The sequence below is a fragment of the Girardinichthys multiradiatus genome, chromosome 6 (genome assembly GCF_021462225.1).
Source record: "Girardinichthys multiradiatus isolate DD_20200921_A chromosome 6, DD_fGirMul_XY1, whole genome shotgun sequence".
NCBI lineage: Eukaryota > Metazoa > Chordata > Actinopteri > Cyprinodontiformes > Goodeidae > Girardinichthys > Girardinichthys multiradiatus.
The window spans coordinates 23,593,236-23,613,107 of NC_061799.1; the positions used below are offsets into that span (position 1 = coordinate 23,593,236).

At 39.6% G+C, this 19,872-nt stretch overlaps 1 protein-coding gene across 1 annotated transcript; it reads right to left on the reverse strand.

Moving 5' to 3' along the window:
* Positions 1-12,455: 12,455 nt before the first annotated feature.
* On the reverse strand, positions 12,456-16,303 carry LOC124870220. Its single transcript, XM_047368772.1, has 6 exons — positions 16,062-16,303; positions 15,110-15,292; positions 14,770-15,027; positions 13,461-13,559; positions 13,211-13,228; positions 12,456-12,831 (listed from the first exon to the last, which is right to left on the reverse strand). The coding sequence occupies exons 1-6, from the start codon at positions 16,126-16,128 to the stop codon at positions 12,749-12,751; spliced, it is 708 nt and encodes a 235-aa protein (XP_047224728.1). The 5' UTR covers positions 16,129-16,303; the 3' UTR covers positions 12,456-12,748.
* Between the last annotated feature and the right edge of the window lie 3,569 nt (positions 16,304-19,872).

Below are 19,872 nucleotides of genomic sequence, written 5' to 3' on the forward strand. Positions count from 1 at the left end.
ATAGTGAGCAACCGACGTCCTTACCAATATTTTTAAATACATCATTTATCATTATAGAAAACAATAACGGACTTATAATACTTCCTTGAGGAGTACCATTATCTATTATATATTTATCTGACAATTCTTGACCAATTCTTACTTGTATTGTTCTATTTGATAAAAAATCTTTAATCCAGTTAAACATTTTTCCAGTAATACCCATTTTATTTAATTTAATTAATAATCCTTCAACCCACATCATGTCATATGCTTTTTCTATATCAAAAAATACAGCTACTACATTTTCTTTGTTTATTTGTGCTCTCCTAATTTCATATTCTAAACATAATGCAGAGTCATTTGTGCTTCTCCCTTTTCTAAACCCATTTTGATTTCTAGATATATATCCATTAATATTTAAATAATATGTTAATCTATTATTAATCATTTTTTCCATTATTTTACAAATATTTGATGTTAATGCGATTGGTCTATAATTTTCTGGTTTTGTGTTATCTTTTCCTGGTTTAGCTATTGGAATAATTATTGCTTCCTTCCAGCTCTGTGGCAGCTCTCCCTCCTCCCAGACTTTATTGTATAATTCTAATATTTTGTCTTTTGCTTTGTCATTAAGATGTTCTATCATCGTATAGTAAATTTGATCTTTTCCAGGTGATGTATTTTTTGTTTTCCTGGTTACAAAGTTCAATTCTCCTTGTGTAAATGGTTCATTTATTAATTTATTTGTATCTACATTATTTTGCATCAATTCTTTATATTTCATCTTTGTGATTTCCCTACCTTTCTTTCCCTCTTCACTAATATTATTTGAACTATGAATTTTACTAAATGTTTTAGCTAATATTTCTGCTTTTTCTTTATCTTCCGTTATAGTTGTATTATCTATTTTTAATATAGGATATCCATATTCTTTTCTAATACCCTTCATTCTTTTAATCGTTTTCCAAATTTGATCAATTTTTGTTTCTCTCCCTACGGTATTACAAAAGTTTCTCCAATATTCTCTTTTTGTATGTTTAATGATCTTTCTTACCTTTGCCTGCTTTCTTTTGTACTCAATTAAATTCTGATAAATTGGGTTACTTTTTAACATTTTAAATGCTTTATTTCTTAATTTTATTACTTCACTACATTCTTTTGTCCACCATGGCACAATTTTTTATCGTTCTTTCTTCCTCCTTTTTTTATTGATTCTTCTGCAGCCTGTAATATTTTTTTACAGATATTTATATTTAAACTATTTATATCAATTGACTCATCTATTTCTTCCAATTTCTTTTGACTTAAATATTTAAATTCTTCCCAATCAGCCTTATTAAAGTTCCATCTTTTATATAATCCTGTATTCCTGTTATTTATTAATATTCCTGTTATGATTTTAATGGGGTAATGATCACTGCCTACTGTTGTATCTTTGTCAATGTCCCACTCACAGTTATTGGCTAAACAATTTGATACTATTGTTAAATCAATCACAGATTCTGTACCTGTTTTTACATTAATTCTTGTTCCTTTTCCATCATTTATACATACCAAATTTTTTATTTCCATTATTTCTTCAATAACTTGTCCATTTTTATCATTACATTTTCCCCATAATGTGCTGTTAGCATTAAAATCTCCACACCAGATTACTTTTCCTTCTAAGTATCCCATTAATTCATCCATCAACTCAAATGATAATATTTTACATGGATTATAAAAATTTATTATTTTACACTTTTCCTTTTTATTGTAAATTTCAACTACTATATATTCTAACTCTTTGCCTTTTCCTAATATCTGATATTGTATCCCTTCTTTTATAAATATTCCACATCCTCCTCCACTTCCTTCTATTCTATCCCTTCTGATACTATTATACCCTTTAAACACAAAATCTAGGTTTGGTTTTAACCACGTCTCCTGTATACATATAATTTCTGGTTTTTCTTCAATTCCATCTATATACCCTTTAAATTCCTGTCCATTAGCGATTAAACTTCTTGCATTCCACTGTAATATTATCATATATTTCTATCAGCTGGGGTTCCTCCTTGCCTTCCATCTGTTTCCAACTTTTTATTAATGTTTTCCCAAGATCCTTCTTTAAACCCTAAGAACTTTTCTGCTCCTCTGACTATTATTTTAATCTTTTCTGTTTTGTGTTTAGCCTGTTCAGTGCAGTTAATGACATAAGCTATGAATAATATCAGTTTTTCCACAGACATTGTAACATTTTCCTCTGATTCTACTTTTCTTTGTTGATAATCTTGAATCCTAATTTGACCTTCATCCCTTGATCTTTCTTTCTGTACATTTTTGACTGCTTCGGCATAGCTTATGTTTTTAGTCATTTTAATTTGTTGGATTTCTTTTGCTTTCTTCCTTACCTCACATCCCCCGAATGTAACTCTATGTTGCCCTCCACAATTGCAACATTTTTCCTGCACTTCTTCCCCACAATCTTCAATTCTGTGATCTTCTCCACACTTTGGACATCTTTGTTTTCCTTTACAGACAGCTGCTATGTGACCATATCTCTGACATTTAAAACATCTTAGTGGTGGAGGAATGAAAGGCCTCACAGAAAAACTCAGATATCCTATTTTAACATTTTGTGGCAACACCTTTTCTTCAAAATCTATTAAAATTGACAGGCTTCCTACTCTTTCACCATTTACATTTTTTGTCAGTCTTTTGAGATTTTTTACCTTTGCACCAACAATGCTTTTTTTTAACTTGTCTATATCTTCCTCCATAGGAATGCCATAAATTACCCCCCGAATGATTTTATCTTCTCCTATAATCTTCCTCTCTGTCACTGTTTTCTTGCAAATGTTTTCAACTTGTAAAGCCTTTCTTCTTTGTTCTTCAGTTTTACACACCACCAGTATATTTCCATCTCTCAAGACCTTCACCATTTCAACATCTCCTATCTTTTTTTTAATTTCTCTAGATAGTGAAATAGGACTCAGGTTCTCTTTTTCTTCTTCATTTTTTATCTTTAATATTATTTTACATTCTTCCCTTCCGATTTTCCTCCTAACTACTCTCTCTTCTTCAGAACTGTTTTCTTCCAACTCTCTTTTATTCCTTTGGCTGTCTAACATTTTTCCTTCTTTTGCTTTACCTCTTCCGCGTCCTCTCCCTCTACTTACTGGCGTCCATTCATCAAAGTCCATATTATCCTCCTGTGTATCCATTCTGAACCATTCACATACCAGTTTATGCCTTTTACTGCCACTTCCAAAAGTAAATAATTTCTACCACTGTGGGGTTCTTAGTAGACCAACGTTTTCAGATCGAAGTTTCGCGCCAAGATCCTGCCTCCAACCAATCCTTCCTTGCCCGCCGTTGGGCTCTGGCAGTTGTCACGGTAACGTGAACAAACGCGTTATTGTGATTGGTGGTGGCTATTTCCTGCGACAATGACGTCTAGAAAACAAACCACTTCTTCTAAAATCTGTCGCCCTCTATTGTTTGTTGTTTATGTTCTGTGATTAGATTATAATTCTACATAATTAATTCAATTCAATTCAATTCAAAAATACTTTATTAATCCCAAAGGGAAATTAAATGTTGTTATAGCTCATATTATGAAGGTTTCCTCAAAGAGCAGTTGTAGATGCTGATGGCTGTGGGCAGGAAGGATCTCCTGTAGCGCTCTGTCTTACAGCAGATCTGAAGAAGCCTCTGACTGAAGACACTCTGTTGTTGTAGGACAGTCTCATGAAGTTATATTCTTTATCAGCTTGTTGAGTTTTTTTAAGTCCCTGGCTCTGATGCTGCTTCCCCAGCAGATGATGGTAGAAGAGATCACACTTTCCACAACAGACTTATAGAAGATATGCAGCATCTTGCTGCAAACACCAAAGGACCTTAGCTTCCTCAAGAAGTACAGTCTGCTCTGTCCCTTCTTGTAGATGGCTTCACAGTTGCATCTCCACTAGTCTGTTGTCCAGGTGAACACCGAGGTATTTATACTCCTCCACCACCTCCACTTCTTCTCCCATGATGGAAATAGTTTTTGACTTATTCCTGTTTCTCTTAAAATCTATAATCATCTCCTTTGTTTTAGTCACGTTCAAAATGAGATGATTGTTTCCACACCATGCCACAAAGCGGTCCACCACCTTCCTGTACTCAGCTTCTTGTCCATCTCTGATCCACCCCACGACTGCAGAATCATCCGAGTATTTCTGCAGATGACAGGAGTCTGTCTTGTACTGGAAGTCTGAGGTGTACAGAGTGAAAAGGAATGGTGAGAGTACAGTCCCCTGTGGTGCTCCTGTGCTGCTGACTACCTGGTTAGATTCACAACCCTTCAGTCTCACAAACTGTGGTCTGTATGTCAGGTAGTCTTTGATCCAGGAGATTGTTGAGGCCTCCACCTGAGTCTTCTGGAGTTTCTGACAAAGCAAATCAGGTTGGATTGTATTAAATGCACTGGAGAAAACAAAGAACATGATCCTCACAGTGCTGCTGGTTTTGTCCAGATGACAGTGGATTTGTTGAAGCAGGTGTATGATGGCATCTTCAACTCCAACTCCACAGCGATAAGCAAACTGAAGGGGGTCCTGATGGTTTACTGTTTGCTTACTCAGGTGGGCCAACAGAAGTCTCTCTAGGACCTTCATGATGTGAGATGTCAGGGCAACAGGTCTATAGTCATTGAGGACTGATGGGTGAGTTTTCTTTGGTATTAAATATAATTAGATTAAATAACAAGTAAAAATAACATAATTTAAAATATTTATACATACAATATATATGTACATATAAAATACATATGCCACATCTCATGCATTTTGATAAAAATAAATTTGGGATATATTTAGAATACATATTAATCATAGAATGTACAATTATATCCAATGTATTTATAGTTTTCTCAAGAATTTACTATTTTGATTATGTTTTCAAAAAAGTCATGGCATAATTTCAAAAGCAAATCAGAATTAATTGTTTCTTTCTTTGTTGTATTTATATTTCAGGAATTCTGAATACAGTTATTTATTTGATTAAATAAAAATAATTAATTAGATAAAAATGTTTGTATGAAATGAATTGATTATGTGATCCAAAGCATCATACCAAAACCTTAGTGTAGAAACATTGCTGCTCTAAACAACAAATGAGTTCACCATTATTTGGTGGATTCAGTAAACTTAATGTGAAAGCCCTTAATTCTAGTTGGAAATAAAATAATTACTCATCACTTTCAGATGCAGTCAGTCACCCTTCATAATGCAGTTTAATAAATTAAAATATCTTTTAAAAAACTGATTTATTTTTTTGATGATTATGTCCTGTAGCCAATAAAATCCCAAAGATCAGTTTCTCAAAAAGTTTACAATTAAAAAGGATTTTTATTACAGAAATGTTGTTCATTTTGTTGTTGAAATGTATCTCCATAAACAATATATGCACTTAATACTTGGACCAGGACTGCATAAGATGTTTGCATGAATTACTGCATCAATGTAGAATGGCAGGTGATCACTCTGTGGCTCTGCTGAGATGTAGAGTAACCCCAGGTTGCTTTAACAGTGACCTTGACCTTGTCTGCATTGTTTAATCTGGTGTCTTTCTCTTCTTTTCGATAGTACATCATAGCTTTTCTATGGGTTTAAGTCTGGCCAGTTTGATGGCCAATCAGGCACAGAGATACTATGGTCATGAAACCAATTAATCATATATAAGTCCAGCTAAAAAATGAAATCAGCACCTGAATAAAGCCCATCAGCAGAGGATATAGTGTGCTAAAATTTCCTAGTAGACGATTGGGCTGACTTTAGGCTTGATAAACACATCAGCAGATGGCATGGTTCTCACAATCACCACTGACTTCACATTGGACTCTGAGATTTTGATTTTCAAATTAAATGCAAAATTTACTCTCATGTAAAAACATTTTGAACCAAAAACAACAATCAAGTCTGTTTTCTCCTTAGCCCAACTAATGTGACTCTGGGTGTAAAGTGGCTTAGCACAAGGAATGTGACAGTTGTAGCTCATGTTCCCGGATTCCTCTGTGTGGTGGCTCTTGAAGCACTGACTCCAACTACAAGCCATGCTGTTGAATTACCCCCTGATAAACTTTGAATGGGCTTAGCTTTACAAACCTCTGAAGGATGCTGTTGACATTTCTATACTAGGGGAGACTGGGTACAGTTGCAACACTTTTTGCTTTTGACTTTGTTACTCGGAGATGGTTAGGATTAGATAAAGCAAGTTTTTTTTTTTTTAGAACTTTATCGGCACAAGAGGCCTTTATTTTTGATAGTAGGCAGACAGGAAGGAGGGGCAATGAGAGGGGGAGACATTTGGCAAAGGTTGCTGGGTCCGGGACTCGAACCGCCTTGAGGACCATAGCCTCCACAGGTGGTCGCGCACCAACCCCTACACCACCAGCGCCGTGCCCAGACAAAGCAAATTTTTACACAATAAATCTACCTGTTAATAGACAAAATCATTGAAAGCTGATTAAAGATAGTACATTTTTCAAAATTTGCGTCTGACTTCAAAGAGTCAGATGTTGCAACTGACCCCAGACTTGGGTACAGTCACAACATTGTTTGGGGATTGTTGCAACATGTTACAAATACAATATATCCCACTGCGAATAAAAGGATTGTTATTATTATATATTATATTAATACTTTTATTAAAAATATGTTATAATAATATTACAGTGTTATTTATCAGCTTCGATCAGATAACAATTATATATTTGCCTAGATTGGTAGACCTTATATGTAAAGATTCAAAATGATATAAAATACAGTAGGCTTTCAGTGACATAGGAAGAATTGTGGAAAACCACAACTGTAGAAAATGCTGCTATGTTATGCATTTAACTATAAAACTGCCATTGATATCCTATTAACTACTTAGATATGTGACAACTATATAATTTAATCTTTTTGGTTTTGACTATGTTCATCTAACAATATCTAACAATATTATTTTATATAATTATCGTGCCCCTCCTTGAACCGTCACCTTAACGTGGTGGAGGGGTTTGAGTGCTCAAATGATCCTAGAGGCTATGTTGTCTGGGGCCTAAATGCCCCTGGTAGGGTCTCCCATGGCAAACAGGTTCTAGGTGATGGGTCAGACAAAGAATGGTTCAAGAACCCCTCATGAAGAACAAAATATCGAGGCACGTGATGTCGCCCGGTACGGCGGAGCCGGGGTCCCACCCTGGAGCCAGGCCTGGGGTCGGGACTCGTCGGAGAGCGCCTGGTGGCCGGGTTGCTCCTCGCGGGACCCGGCCGGGCCAAGCCCGAACGAGAGACGCGAGGCCATCCCCCAGTGGGCCCACCACCTGCAGGGGGAACCGTGAGGGACCGGTGCAAAGAGGATTGGGTGGGGGACGAAGGTGGAGACCTCAGCAGCCCGATCCCCGGATGCTTAGGCTGGCTTTAGGGACGTGGAATGTCACCTCGCTGGGGGGGAAGGAGCCTGAGCTTGTGCGGGAGGTTGAGAGATATCGACTAGAAATAGTCGGGCTCGCCTCCACGCACAGCGTGGGCTCTGGAACCCATCTCCTTGAGAGGGGTTGGACTCTCTTCTACTCTGGAGTGGCCCACGGGGAGAGGCGGCGGGCTGGTGTGGGTTTGCTTGTTGCCCCCCAGCTCAGCCGTCTCGTGTTGGGGTTTACGCCAGTGGATGAGAGGGTCGTATCCCTGCGCCTTCGGGTTGGGTATGAATCTGAGTGGTGTTTTGTTATTGGACTTCTGTGCTAGTCACGGATTGTCCATTATGAACACCATGTTCAAACATAAGGGTGTCCATTGGTGCACTTGGTACCAGCATACCCTAGGCAAGAGGTCAATGATCGACTTTCTTGTCATATCAACAGACCTTCGGCCGCATGTTTTGGACACTCGGGGGAAGAGAGGGGCTGAGCTGTCCACTGATCACCACCTGGTGGTGAGTTGGATCTGCTGGGGGAAGAGAAAGCCGGACAGACTTGGCAGGCCCAAGCGCATAGTGAGGGTCTGCTGGGAACGCCTGGCGGAGCCCTCGGCCAGGGATGTATTCAACTCCCACCTCCGGGAGAACTTCGACCAGATCCCGGGGGATGTTGGAGACATAGAGTCCGAGTGGACCATGTTCTCCGCATCTATTGTCGATGCTGCTGCCCATAGCTGCGGCTGTAAGGTCTGCAGTGCCTGTCGTGGCGGCAATCCCAGAACCCGGTGGTGGACACCGGCAGTAAGGGATGCTGTTAAGCTGAAGAAGGAGTCCTATCGGCTGTGGTTGGCTTGTGGGACTCCTGAGGCGGCTGACGGGTACCGTGAGGCCAAGCGTGCTGCGGCCCAGGCTGTGGCAGAGGCAAAAACTCGGGCCTGGGAAGAGTTCGGTGAGGCCATGGAGAAGGACTACCGGTTGGCCTCGAAGCGATTCTGGCAAACCGTCCAGCGCCTCAGGAGGGGGAAGCAGTGCTTTGCCAACACTGTTTATAGTGGGGGCAGGGGACTGCTGACCTCGACTGAGGACATTATCGGGCGGTGGAAGGAGTACTTCAAGGATCTCCTCAATCCTGCCATCACGCATTCCGTGGTGGAAACAGAGGCTGGGGACTCGGGGCTGGACTCTTTCATCACCCAGGCTGAAGTCACCGAGGTGGTTAAAAAGCTCCACGGTGGCAAGGCTTCGGGGTTGGATGAGATCCGCCCTGAGTACCTCAAGTCTCTGGATGTTGTAGGGCTGTCATGGTTGACACGCCTCTTCAACATTGCGTGGCGGTCGGGGACAGTGCCTCTGGACTGGCAGACTGGGGTGGTGGTCCCCCATTATAAGAAGGGGGACCGGAGGGTGTGTTCCAACTACAGGGGGATCACACTCCTCAACCTCCCTGGTAAGGCCTACGCCAGGGTATTGGAGAGGAGAGTCCGACCGATAGTCGAACCTTGGCTTCAGGAGGAGCAGTGTGGTTTTCGTCCCGGCCGTGGAACACTGGACCAGCTCTATACCCTCTACAGGGTGCTCGAGGGTTCATGGGAGTTTGCCCAACCGGTTCACATGTGTTTTGTGGACCCGGAGAAGGCATTCAATTGTGTCTCTCGTGATGCCCTGTGGGGGGTGCTCCAGGAGTATGGAATCGGGGGCCCTTTATTAGGGGCCATCCGGTCCCTGTACGAGCGAAGCAGGAGTTTGGTCCGCATTGCCGACACTAAGTCGGACCTGTTCCCAGTGCATGTTGGACTCCGGCAGGGCTGCCCTTTGTCACCGGTCCTGTTCATAACTTTTATGGACAGGATTTCTAGACGCAGCCAAGGGCCGGAGGGGGTCTGGTTTGGGAACCAGTGGATTTCGTCTCTTCTTTTTGCGGATGACGTGGTCCTGCTGGCCCCCTCTAGCCAAGACCTATAGCATGCGCTGTGGTGGTTTGCAGCCGAGTGTGAAGCGGCTGGGATGAGGATCAGCTCCTCCAAGTCCGAGGCTATGGTACTCGACCGGAAAAGGGTGACTTGTCTTCTTCAGGTTGGAGGGGAGTTCCTGCCTCAAGTGGAGGGGTTTAAGTATCTCGGGGTCTTGTTCACGAGGGAGGGAAGAATGGAGCGGGAGTTCGACAGACGGATTGGTGCGGCTGCCACAGTAATGGGGGCGCTGTGCCGGTCCATTGTGGTGAAGAGAGAGCTGAGCCGAAAAGCAAAGCTCTCAATTTACTGGTCGGTCTACGTTCCTACCTTCACCTATGGCCATGAACTTTGGGTCATGACCGAAAGAACGAGATCACGGATACAAGCGGCTGAAATGAGCTTCCTCCGTAGGGTGGCCGGGCACTCCCTTAGAGATAGGGTGAGGAGCTCGGCCATCCGGGAGGGGCTCGGAGTAGAGCCGCTGCTCCTCCACATCGAGAGGAGCCAGTTGAGGTGGCTCGGGCATCTATACCGGATGCCTCCTGGACGACTTCCTCGGGTGGTGTTCCAGGCACGTCCCACCGGGAGGAGGCCCAGGGGACGGCCCAGGACACGCTGGAGGGACTATGTCTCTCGGCTGGCCTGGGAACGCCTTGGGCTCCCCCTGGAGGAACTGGAGGAGGTGTCTGGAGAGAGGGACGTCTGGGCGTCTCTGCTGAGTCTGCTGCCCCCGCGACCCGGTCCTGGATAAGCGGAAGACGACGAATATATATATATATATATATATATATATATATATATATATATATATATAAAGGGCTGTTATATATAAGCATCCTGTTGAGCACATGTGGTATGATTGTCATCACTCTAGCAAGACTGAATTGTTGCAACCGTCCCCTGTTGCAACCGTGTCCCCAGTCTCCCCTACAACTCCAAATCCAATGAAATTGGGACGTTGTGTAAAACATTAAAAAAACAGAACACATTGATTTGCAAATCCTGTTTAACCAACATGCAATTGAATACACTATAAAAACAAGATATTTGTTTTCAAACTCATAAACGTTTTTGATTTTTTGCAAATATTCAACTTGCCACACATTCTAAAAAAGCCAGGACAGGGGAATATTTACTACTGTGTTACACCACATTTCCTTTTAACAACACTCAGTGTTTGGGAACTGAGAACACTAACTGTTGAAGCTTTGTAGTTGGAATTGTTTCCCGTTCTAGCTTGATGTACAACTTTAGTTGTTCAACAGTCTGGGTCTCCATCAGCGTATTTTGCATTTCATAATATGGCACATATTTTCAATGGGAGACATTTCTGGGCTGCAGGGTTGCCAGTCTAGCATCTGGACAGTCCTTTTCCTCTTTCACCCTGAGGACACAATGTCTTTCCAAAAACATTTGAAATGTGGTGTCGTCAGACCACAGCACAATTTTCAACTTTTGTCAGTCCATCTAAGTTGAGCTCAGGTCCAGAGAAGCCAGCAGCATTTCTAGGTGTTGTTGATAAATGGCTTTCTCTTTGCATGGCAGTTTTAACTTACACATGTAAATGTAGCAACAAAGTTTGTTTACAGAAAATGGTTTTCTGAAGTGTTCCTGAGCCCACATGATAATATTCGTTAAAGAATGATTTAGGTTTTTAATACAGTGCCTCCTGAGGGATCAAAGGTCACGGGCATTCAGTGTTGTTTTTCTGCCTTGCTGCTTACGTGCAGAAATTTCCCTTATTCTCTGAATCTTTTGATTATATTATAGACTGATAAAATACCTGCAATTGTACATTGAGAAATGTTGTTTTTAAACTTTTGGACTATTTTCTCATGCCATTGTTAAAGATGGTGAACCTTGCCTCATACTTGCTCGTGGATGCTACTTTTATACTCACCTGTTTCCTATTAACCAGTTTACCGATTCACCTCTGGAATGTTCCAAACAGGTATTTTAGAGCATTCCTCAACCTTCTAGATCTCTTGTTGCCCATGTCCCATCTTTTTTGGAACATGTTGCAAGCATCAAATTCAAAATAAGTGAATATTTCCAAAAAAACAAAAACAAAAATAAACAAAACAATAAAGTTGATCTGTAAAAAACATTAAATATCTTGTCCCTATAGTGTATTCAATTGCATATGTGGAACAGGATTTGCAAATCATTGTATTCTGTTTATATTTACGTTTTACACAACGTCCTAACATCACTGGAATTGGGGATGTATAAATCCTGATTTTTATGTGTATTAGATAATGTATGAGTAACTGAATTTTAGGTTTTCATAGCTATAAAAGAAAGATGTTTTAAAAATATTACTCTGTGTGTAAAGAATCTATATATGAGTTTTACTTTCTGAACTGATTTGCTGAAATAACTTTTAAAGATATAATTTATTGAGATATATCACTAAAAGAGAGTTTTTTGAGTGGAACGAGCGTACAGAAACTCCACCAGGAAAACAAATAGTCACAAACATAATTTAACATTTGACCTCTGAAGTGTTTTTAATTTCCAACTTTTTCTAAAATACATGATTTATCTGGGAATCACACAAAATAACTTTTTTAATTCTTCATACTATTTGCATCCACTCAGTTAAATAGAGCAATCCAGGCATGCTTACAGTACCTTTGCTTGCCTTAGCACTGTCAACCATTGTCCAAGGAAATTAACATTCGACTAAAATGCACTCACAAGGAATACTGCATAAATGATTAACTTTTATATTTGAACCCTGAAAGAGTTTTCTTCACTCAGACTACTTTACATAGAATATTACCACTGAAAGACTAATTTGACAGTTTTTTTTCAATGTGCATGAATCACCCAAATCACCTTCTAAACCAGTCCTTTTCATAGAGTTTAACACAATTTTATAGCAGAACAGTCTAATAATTAGAAAGTATTCTCTTAAGCGCAGTTGCTACTATCCATCATTTAAATTTTATTTGGATGGATTTAAGAGGATCATTTTTCAGAGTTTGTCAAATTTACTGAAACGTTCCAATTGCAACCAAAACAACAATGAATAGTAAATGTGTGAATAAAAATATATGCATTTACCCTTTTAAACAATAATAAACCATTAGGTAATGAAACATTTTTTATTGAATAGGGATAGAGTTGTTATCAATTTATTTTTATTGCATTGTCAGGGACATTTCAAATAGTTTATTGCTGTTGACAAAAATTTTACAAACGATCAGTTTATTGCTTTGTACAGGCTTGTAGACTTAATTTTTTTTTAAGTGTTAGATTTAAAAAAAAATTTACACTGGAACAAAAAACAAAAAAAAAGCAACTACAAAAAAATAACATATGGCACTAACAACAATATCATTTACAAGCAAAATGGCATAACTATTTATTCATGAGCCTTTGAGTCACAGTGTGCTGTAACAGCCTTTCTTCTCAGGAGCGTTGTAAGTTATATCCTTGGGGTAATGGATAATGGAGCCAATCACGCCTACAATTAAAAGAAATAAAACATCAATCCCATTTTTTTGCTTCATTAGGGAGCAAGAAATTTAAATAACTCAAATAACTCCAGCTGTTTTCAGCATTGTACCTACTTGCACTTTAGCTTCATACATAATTTGCTGATCAAGCAAACAGAGTGACAAGCGAAGTCACATTGCACATATATAATAATTGGGATGAAGAAAAACCACATGACTGGCCCACAAACATCAAGTAGAACATACTCGTCCAAAGGCTATGTGGACTTTTTTAAGTTCATTTAATATTTAACTTTTTTATCACTTTTTTATCACTTTTTTCCTAAGAATGTCAGCTGAAACATCCAGAAAGTTGAGAGAAAACAGTGGAAGTGTTGTTTTTCTTACCTCCAGGCTGCCTTAGACCTGAACAGATTGAGAACAAAGACAAAGCACATGACATTACATTTCACTGAACTATGGGAGACCACACTGATGAGACATGTTAAATTGGGGTGTATTTTGTGAACCTGGCATTAAACTCAAAACTGAAGACAGGATGAAAGCATGTAGGAATTTGCTGACAATATGGATGATATGCATGATAAGCAATGTTAAATTTCAAAATAATGAAAAAAACAACAAGTTGTTTACTCACCAAGGTTTCTAGAGAGAAGTATGGTCACTATAATTAGCACTAAAAATGCCGTCACAGCCAAGATAGGAATCAGAAATCTGGGCAGATGAATTTCTTGAACTACAGAAAGAGGCAGAAAAACAGCATTTCAAATGACCGAGTCTGACTCTGACCAACAACATAATGGCAGAAGGCTCTGGTTCAAATTGACCTTTTGTTAATTTATATCCCTATTGTACTTTTCTACATCCATTTTGTTCCTTTAAAGCAACCGTTTGGTAAAGGGTTGCTTTAAAGGTTCATCCATTTCCTTAATATGAGTGATGACTTTGGTTATTTCAAGCATATTCACATTCACAATCATATACCATGATACACATTTACATAACCATTTGTTTGACCATTTGACTTGAGTCAGACTTGTTGGATATCCTTCTACAAGCTTTTCACAATAGTTCACTGGAATTTTGGCCCATTCCACCTGACAGGACTGATATAACCAAGTGGGGTTTTTAGGCTGACTTGCTCTCACACCTTTTCAGCTCTGACCACACATTTTCTACGGGACCAAGATTGATGGACATTGATTTTGTTGTCCTTGAACCACCTTGTAAATATTTTGGCAGTATGCTTGGGGTGATTCACCCTTGAGATGTTGCTGCAATATTTCCACTTAATGTTATTAATTCATGTTATTTATTTATTCAAGTGCACCAGCCCGTCCTGCAGCAAAACAACCCCACAACATGAGACACAGTAAGGTTGGTTTTCTGAGGCTTGCAAACCTTATACTTTTACTTTCAAATGTAACAATGGTGATTATGGTCAAACACTTACATTTTTGTTTCATCAAACCACAGGGACATGTCTCCAAAAATTAAGGTCTTTGGTCCTATGTGTATTCTTGTGTTTTATGTTGGTATTTCCTCTAGTTAAAGAGAGCATCTTCACACGGTCTTTTGCTTTTCTTGCACATTTCACACCAAAACCCATTCATCTCTGGGACATAGAACCTGTCTCCATTTTGAAACGTGTGATGGCTGGACATTCCCATGATGTTTATTCCGTATAATTGTTTGAGCAGATTAATGTGGCATCTTCAGACATCTGAAAATTATTTTCCTGATATCTAGGCTGACTTCTTCTGATTTTCTACATTACAGAAGAAACTTTATTTACTACAATGGCACAAAATGGCAAATTGTCAAAATGACCTGCACTTAATGATCACCTGGACAACTTTTAACTTCCTAATAATGAGACAAGAAATACATTTCAAATAAGTTTTTTAACTTCCCTAAAACATATGCCTGAAAAAATAAATCTTTACCTGACTGTTCCTCTGAGAGCTTCAGCTCCTTTGTCAGCAGAATGCATCCTTCCTGCAGGCAACTTCTCTCCCTCTTTGAGTGCTCCGTTTCCTGGTCCCATTGCTTTTTGAGGGCTGCTGCTTCTGGTACATGGGCTGTCCATGTGTTGTTGTGCTCCAGAGTCAGAAAAACCTTGCCGTCACAAAACATCCGGTCGGCCCAGTGGAGCCGAGACCCCTCTATGATGCATTCCCGAGAGCGAAGAATGGTATGATTTTCTAAGGGGAGAGTGTTAACATATGCGGGTAACTCTAAAATTACATCCAACGTTGTGTTTGCACAAAAAGCTGATCCTCTTACTCAGAGCTGAAGTCTGGTTATTGCTGATTCCAGCAGGTAGGAGGGCACTGGTGGACATGCTTTTAATAATGCTGTTCACCTCCCAGCTTTGGCCTGAGAGGGAAATTCCATTGAGCAGAACTTGTTCTGCCACATGCTGAGCTCCTACCACCCCCCACTGCTGGACCTGTACTATAATGGCATCTAAAAGGACGTGGGAAAGTGAAAAAAGGGGACATCAGACGCAAGTAATACAACAAACTCTCGACTGAAAAAAACAACAATTTTACATACATTCACCAATATTGGCAACTGTTTTACTGTGATATAACAAATATATTTCATTTTACTTTTACTTTTGAGGGAACACAAAACCAAAAGCAAAAGCCCTGATGATTCTTCCTGCCCACAGCCATCAGCATCTACAACGGCTCTTTGAAGAAACCTTCATAATGAGCTACAACATCATTTAATTTCCCTTTGGGATTAATAAAGTATTTTTGAATTGAATTGAATTTTTTATAATCTGACTAATGCTGCTAAGCTCCTCCTATTGTAGCTATGACTATACAAACACTTTTGCAGTTGCATTTTTTTTTATTATTGTAAGCAATACAATATTTCAAATCAATAGCATCTTTATCATATTATTGCAGTCCAACAGAACAGATGAGACATTGACCATCTATGCAGCTTGCATCACCTTAGTTGTTGACCACAATCTGCTCCCTTTTGTAGGGTGTCTCATTGAAAGAAGTAGGTGCTGCTGGTGTGTTTGAATTTTCAATTTGATGCAAACAAATCAAACGCATATCCTGACACCTACCTCATCCACTCTCCAGATATTTGCATAGCATTAATGTCTAAAAAAAAAAAAAAAAAAAAAAATCCTAGTTGATTTAACAACGTTTTTTTTAACCACATTTAACACGTTTTTCTTCAGCTGCCCGAAAAGCGACGTGAAGTTTCTTACCTACTTGCAGAGGAAGGGCGCTCGATAAATGACTCAGTACGATCAAAACAAATCCACACAAACGCATATCTGTAGCTGGTCCTTGTCAGTGTCAAATTCAGCTGAGTTTCAAAGCAACGTCAACCGGATGAAAGGTAGCCAGGTTTGTTTTAAGCCATTTAAGCAGAGAACAAAGACAATCCAGCACATCAACTGCTACCTTTAAAAGACGCTGCTTGACAGGCTGGGACTGACAACTCCCAACGCCCATTTTCTCAGCGCAGGGATTATGATAATACGGGTTTAACAGTGCGGCATCTGATTGGCTCTCAGGCTTCTCTCGATTCACCTATTTATCAGTCTGCTGACGGCTGAAGATGTTAAATATGAAGATAGATGACTGACAAAGTGAAGTGTCAATGATTAGTTAGTTTGTTAGGCAGGCAGATATAAACAATAACTCCAGTTCCGCTTTGCACAAAACATAATAGTCTATTAGAGTGGTCCTGTAACTTTCTCTGTTTAAGTAAACACCAAGTTTGTAAAGTCCCGCAGTCTCTTTTTTATGTCATGTGTTCTTTTTTTTTTTATTATTTAAAAGTTGAAATTTTGAAGTTTGGAATTAAAAAGATTAACAGAAAGAACCCCAGAATTTTGAATTCGAGGTATGAAAGACAGAGATTCCCAACAACCCTGACCTCAACATCCAATTATATTGTATATTGCGCACTGGTGTGTGTTCTAACCGAGTTCAGTGTAGTGAATGCCTTATAATTAAATCTGGTTAACAGTCCTGAGGTGCAATGAGTTTTAACTGTCCTATAATGACTGCCAGAGAGCAGAGGTTATAATATATATATTATTGGCAGGGTGAGCTGAGTCCTTCAACATGTTTGATTCCTACAGGCAGCGAGACGTAACTATGTTTACTAGGGCTGGTACATGTGGGTTGACTATCTTATGTGCTTTGTTTATGACTGTCTGCAAAGCATTTTAATTGCCCCCTCAGCTATTTTCATACCACTGTATATCAGAGCAGGTTTCGGTTGTGATTTGCACTTCTGGCAATTTGTTTCTCTGAAATCCTTCACACACATAAGACTATGCAACACCCTTTAATTTACTTTTTTCTAAACTAACCTTATCTAATTGTAGTTTGCCTGATCACCATGTAATGTCAGCAAATTTAACTGGTTTACAAACTTCCAGTTGGATCACAGTTAAATTTGGTCTGACATTATTCTGTTACATAATTCACCATCAGTTCTTGTCCTGGTTCATTTCCATTTGCTTCATGTACGTGAAGCAAATGGAAGGTTAATAAGGTTCAGAGATGTCAAAAGTAAAAGCATATTACTTTGCAGCCATATTGGACTTTAAAGTCGGGGTTGATAGAGAAACTTCAGCTTTTCCCACTTGAAATTGTGAGTCGACCTTCCTGTTTAGTTTACCAACTTGGAATTTAAAACGTTTGACTGCTGACTAAACATTTCATGCACAAATAAACAACATATGTCACCTCGAGATGTTGTGCCAAAGGGTAAGAACATTACATGTTTTGTGTGTGTCTTTACCAATGAAAAAAAAGCAATCAGATAGTGACCAATTCCTGAGCTACAGTGAGGAAAATAAGTATTTGAACACCCTGCGACTTCGCTAGTTCTCCCACTAAGAAATCATGGAGGGGTCTGAAATTTTCATCTAAGGTGCAGGTCCACTGTGAGAGATATAATCTAAAAAAAAAAAATCCGGAAATCACAATGTATGATTTTGTAATAAGTTATTTGTGTGTTACTGCTGCAAATAAGTATTTGAACACCTGTGAAAATCAATGTTAATATTTGGTACAGTAGCCTTTGTTTGCAATTACAGATGTCAAACATTTCCTGTAGTTTTTCACCAGGATTGCACAAACTGCAGCAGGGATTTTGGCCCATTCCTCCACACAGATCTTCTCCAGATCGGCCAGGTTTCTGGGCTGTCGCTGAGAAACACGGAGTTTGAGCTCCCTCCAAAGATTTTCTATAGGGTTTAGGTCTGGAGACTGGCTAAGGAACTCCAGAACCTTGACATGCTTCTTACAGAACCACTCCTTGGTTATCCTGGCTGTCTGCTTCGGGTCACTGTCACGTTGGAAGACCCAGCCATGATCCATCTTCAATGCCCTAACTGAGGGAAGGAGGTTGCTCCTCAGAATTTGGCAATACATGACCCCGGTCATCCTGTTCTTAATATAGTGCAGTCGTCCTGTCCCATGTGCAGAAAAACACACCCAAAGCATGACGCTTCAACCCCCATGCTTCACAGTAGGGATGGTGTTTTTGGGATGGTATGCATCATTCTTCGTCCTCCAAAGACGGCGAGTGGAATTAAGACCAAAAAGCACTGGATCATCCAAATGGTCATGGGCAAACTTAACACGGGCCTGGACATGTGCGGATTTACGCAGGGGAACCTTCCGTGCCATGCATGACTTTAAACTATGACATCTCAATTCAATTCAATTCAAAAATACTTTATTAATCCCAAAGGGAAATTAAATGTTGTTATAGCTCATATTATGAAGGTTTCTTCAAAGAGCCGTTGTAGATGCTGATGGCTGTGGGCAGGAAGGATCTCCTGTAGCGCTCCGTCTTACAGCAGATCTGAAGAAGCCTCTGACTGAAGACACTCTGTTGCTGTAGGACAGTCTCATAAAGAGGATGCTCAGAGTTCTCCATAATGTTCTTCATTTTATGAAGAATCCGTCTTAATGTATTACCCACAGTAACCTTGGAAACAGTGGTGCCAACACTCTTCAGGTCATTGACCAGCTCCTCCCGTATGTGCTGGGATGATTTCTCACCTTAGGATCATTAATACGCCACGAGGTGAGATCTTGCATGGAGCCCCAGTCCGAGAGAAATTGACAGTCATGTCTAGCCTCTTCCATTTTCTAATAATTGCTATAACAGTTGATCTTTTTTCACCAAGCTGCTTGGCAATTGCTCCGTAGCCCTTTCCAGCCTTGTGCAGGTCTACAATTTTGTCTCTGATGTCTTTGGACAGCTCTTTGGACTTAGCCATGTTAGTAGTTAGAGTGTTACTGATTGTGTGGGGTGGACAGGTGTCTTTATGCAGCTAATGACCTCAAACAGGTTCTTCTAATTTAGAATAATAAGTGGAGCGGAGGTGGACTTTTTAGAGTTGGACTGACAGGTCTTTGAGGGCCAGAAGTTTTGCTGATTGGCAGGTGTTCAAATACTTATTTGCAGCAGGAACACACAAATAAATGATTAAAAAATCATACATTGTGCTTTCTGGATTTTTTTTTTTTTATATATTATGTCTCTCACAGTGGACATGCACCTAAGATAAAAATTTCAGACCTCAGCGTGATTTCTAAGTGGGAGAACTTGCAAAGTCGCAGGGTGTTCAAATACTCATTTTCCTCACTGTATTATTGATTTTAAAATGTCTGTCAGTATGGTCATATGTGACAATCCTAGTTCTTACTTTGGTGGTACTTTTTATAAAAGGTCTGAGAACCACTGAATGAGAGAGATGTTTATTAATTAGGTGATAATAACATGAATTTCTGAAGTCATTTCAAGGTAGGTGTGGTACTTTTTGTTTTCCAAACAGCCTTTAGCACTTTCCAGGTTTGCAGGAGTGGATAGTTTATTCCTTTTCCATTCTGGTTTGTCTTACTTTCAATTTCGAATCCTCTAGTAGCTTATCATGCATCTTTCCAGATAATAGTGGGTGGAAGCCAAATCTAAGTAAATCTGAGTAAATAAGCTTTGCCTTGAAATGTTAAGCATGAATATAAGAACAGAAAGAGCTAAAGTTA

Coding starts and splice junctions, on each gene's coding strand:
- LOC124870220 (XM_047368772.1), bottom strand. CDS start 16,128: ATGCGTTTGTGTGGATTTGTTTTGATCGTACTGAGTCATTTATCGAGC. Junction 15,293..16,061: donor CGCCCTTCCTCTGCAAGTAG/GTAAGAAACTTC, acceptor ACGTCCTTTTAG/ATGCCATTATAGTACAGGTC. Junction 13,560..14,769: donor GCTCTCAGAGGAACAGTCAG/GTAAAGATTTAT, acceptor CTCTTTCTGTAG/TTCAAGAAATTCATCTGCCC.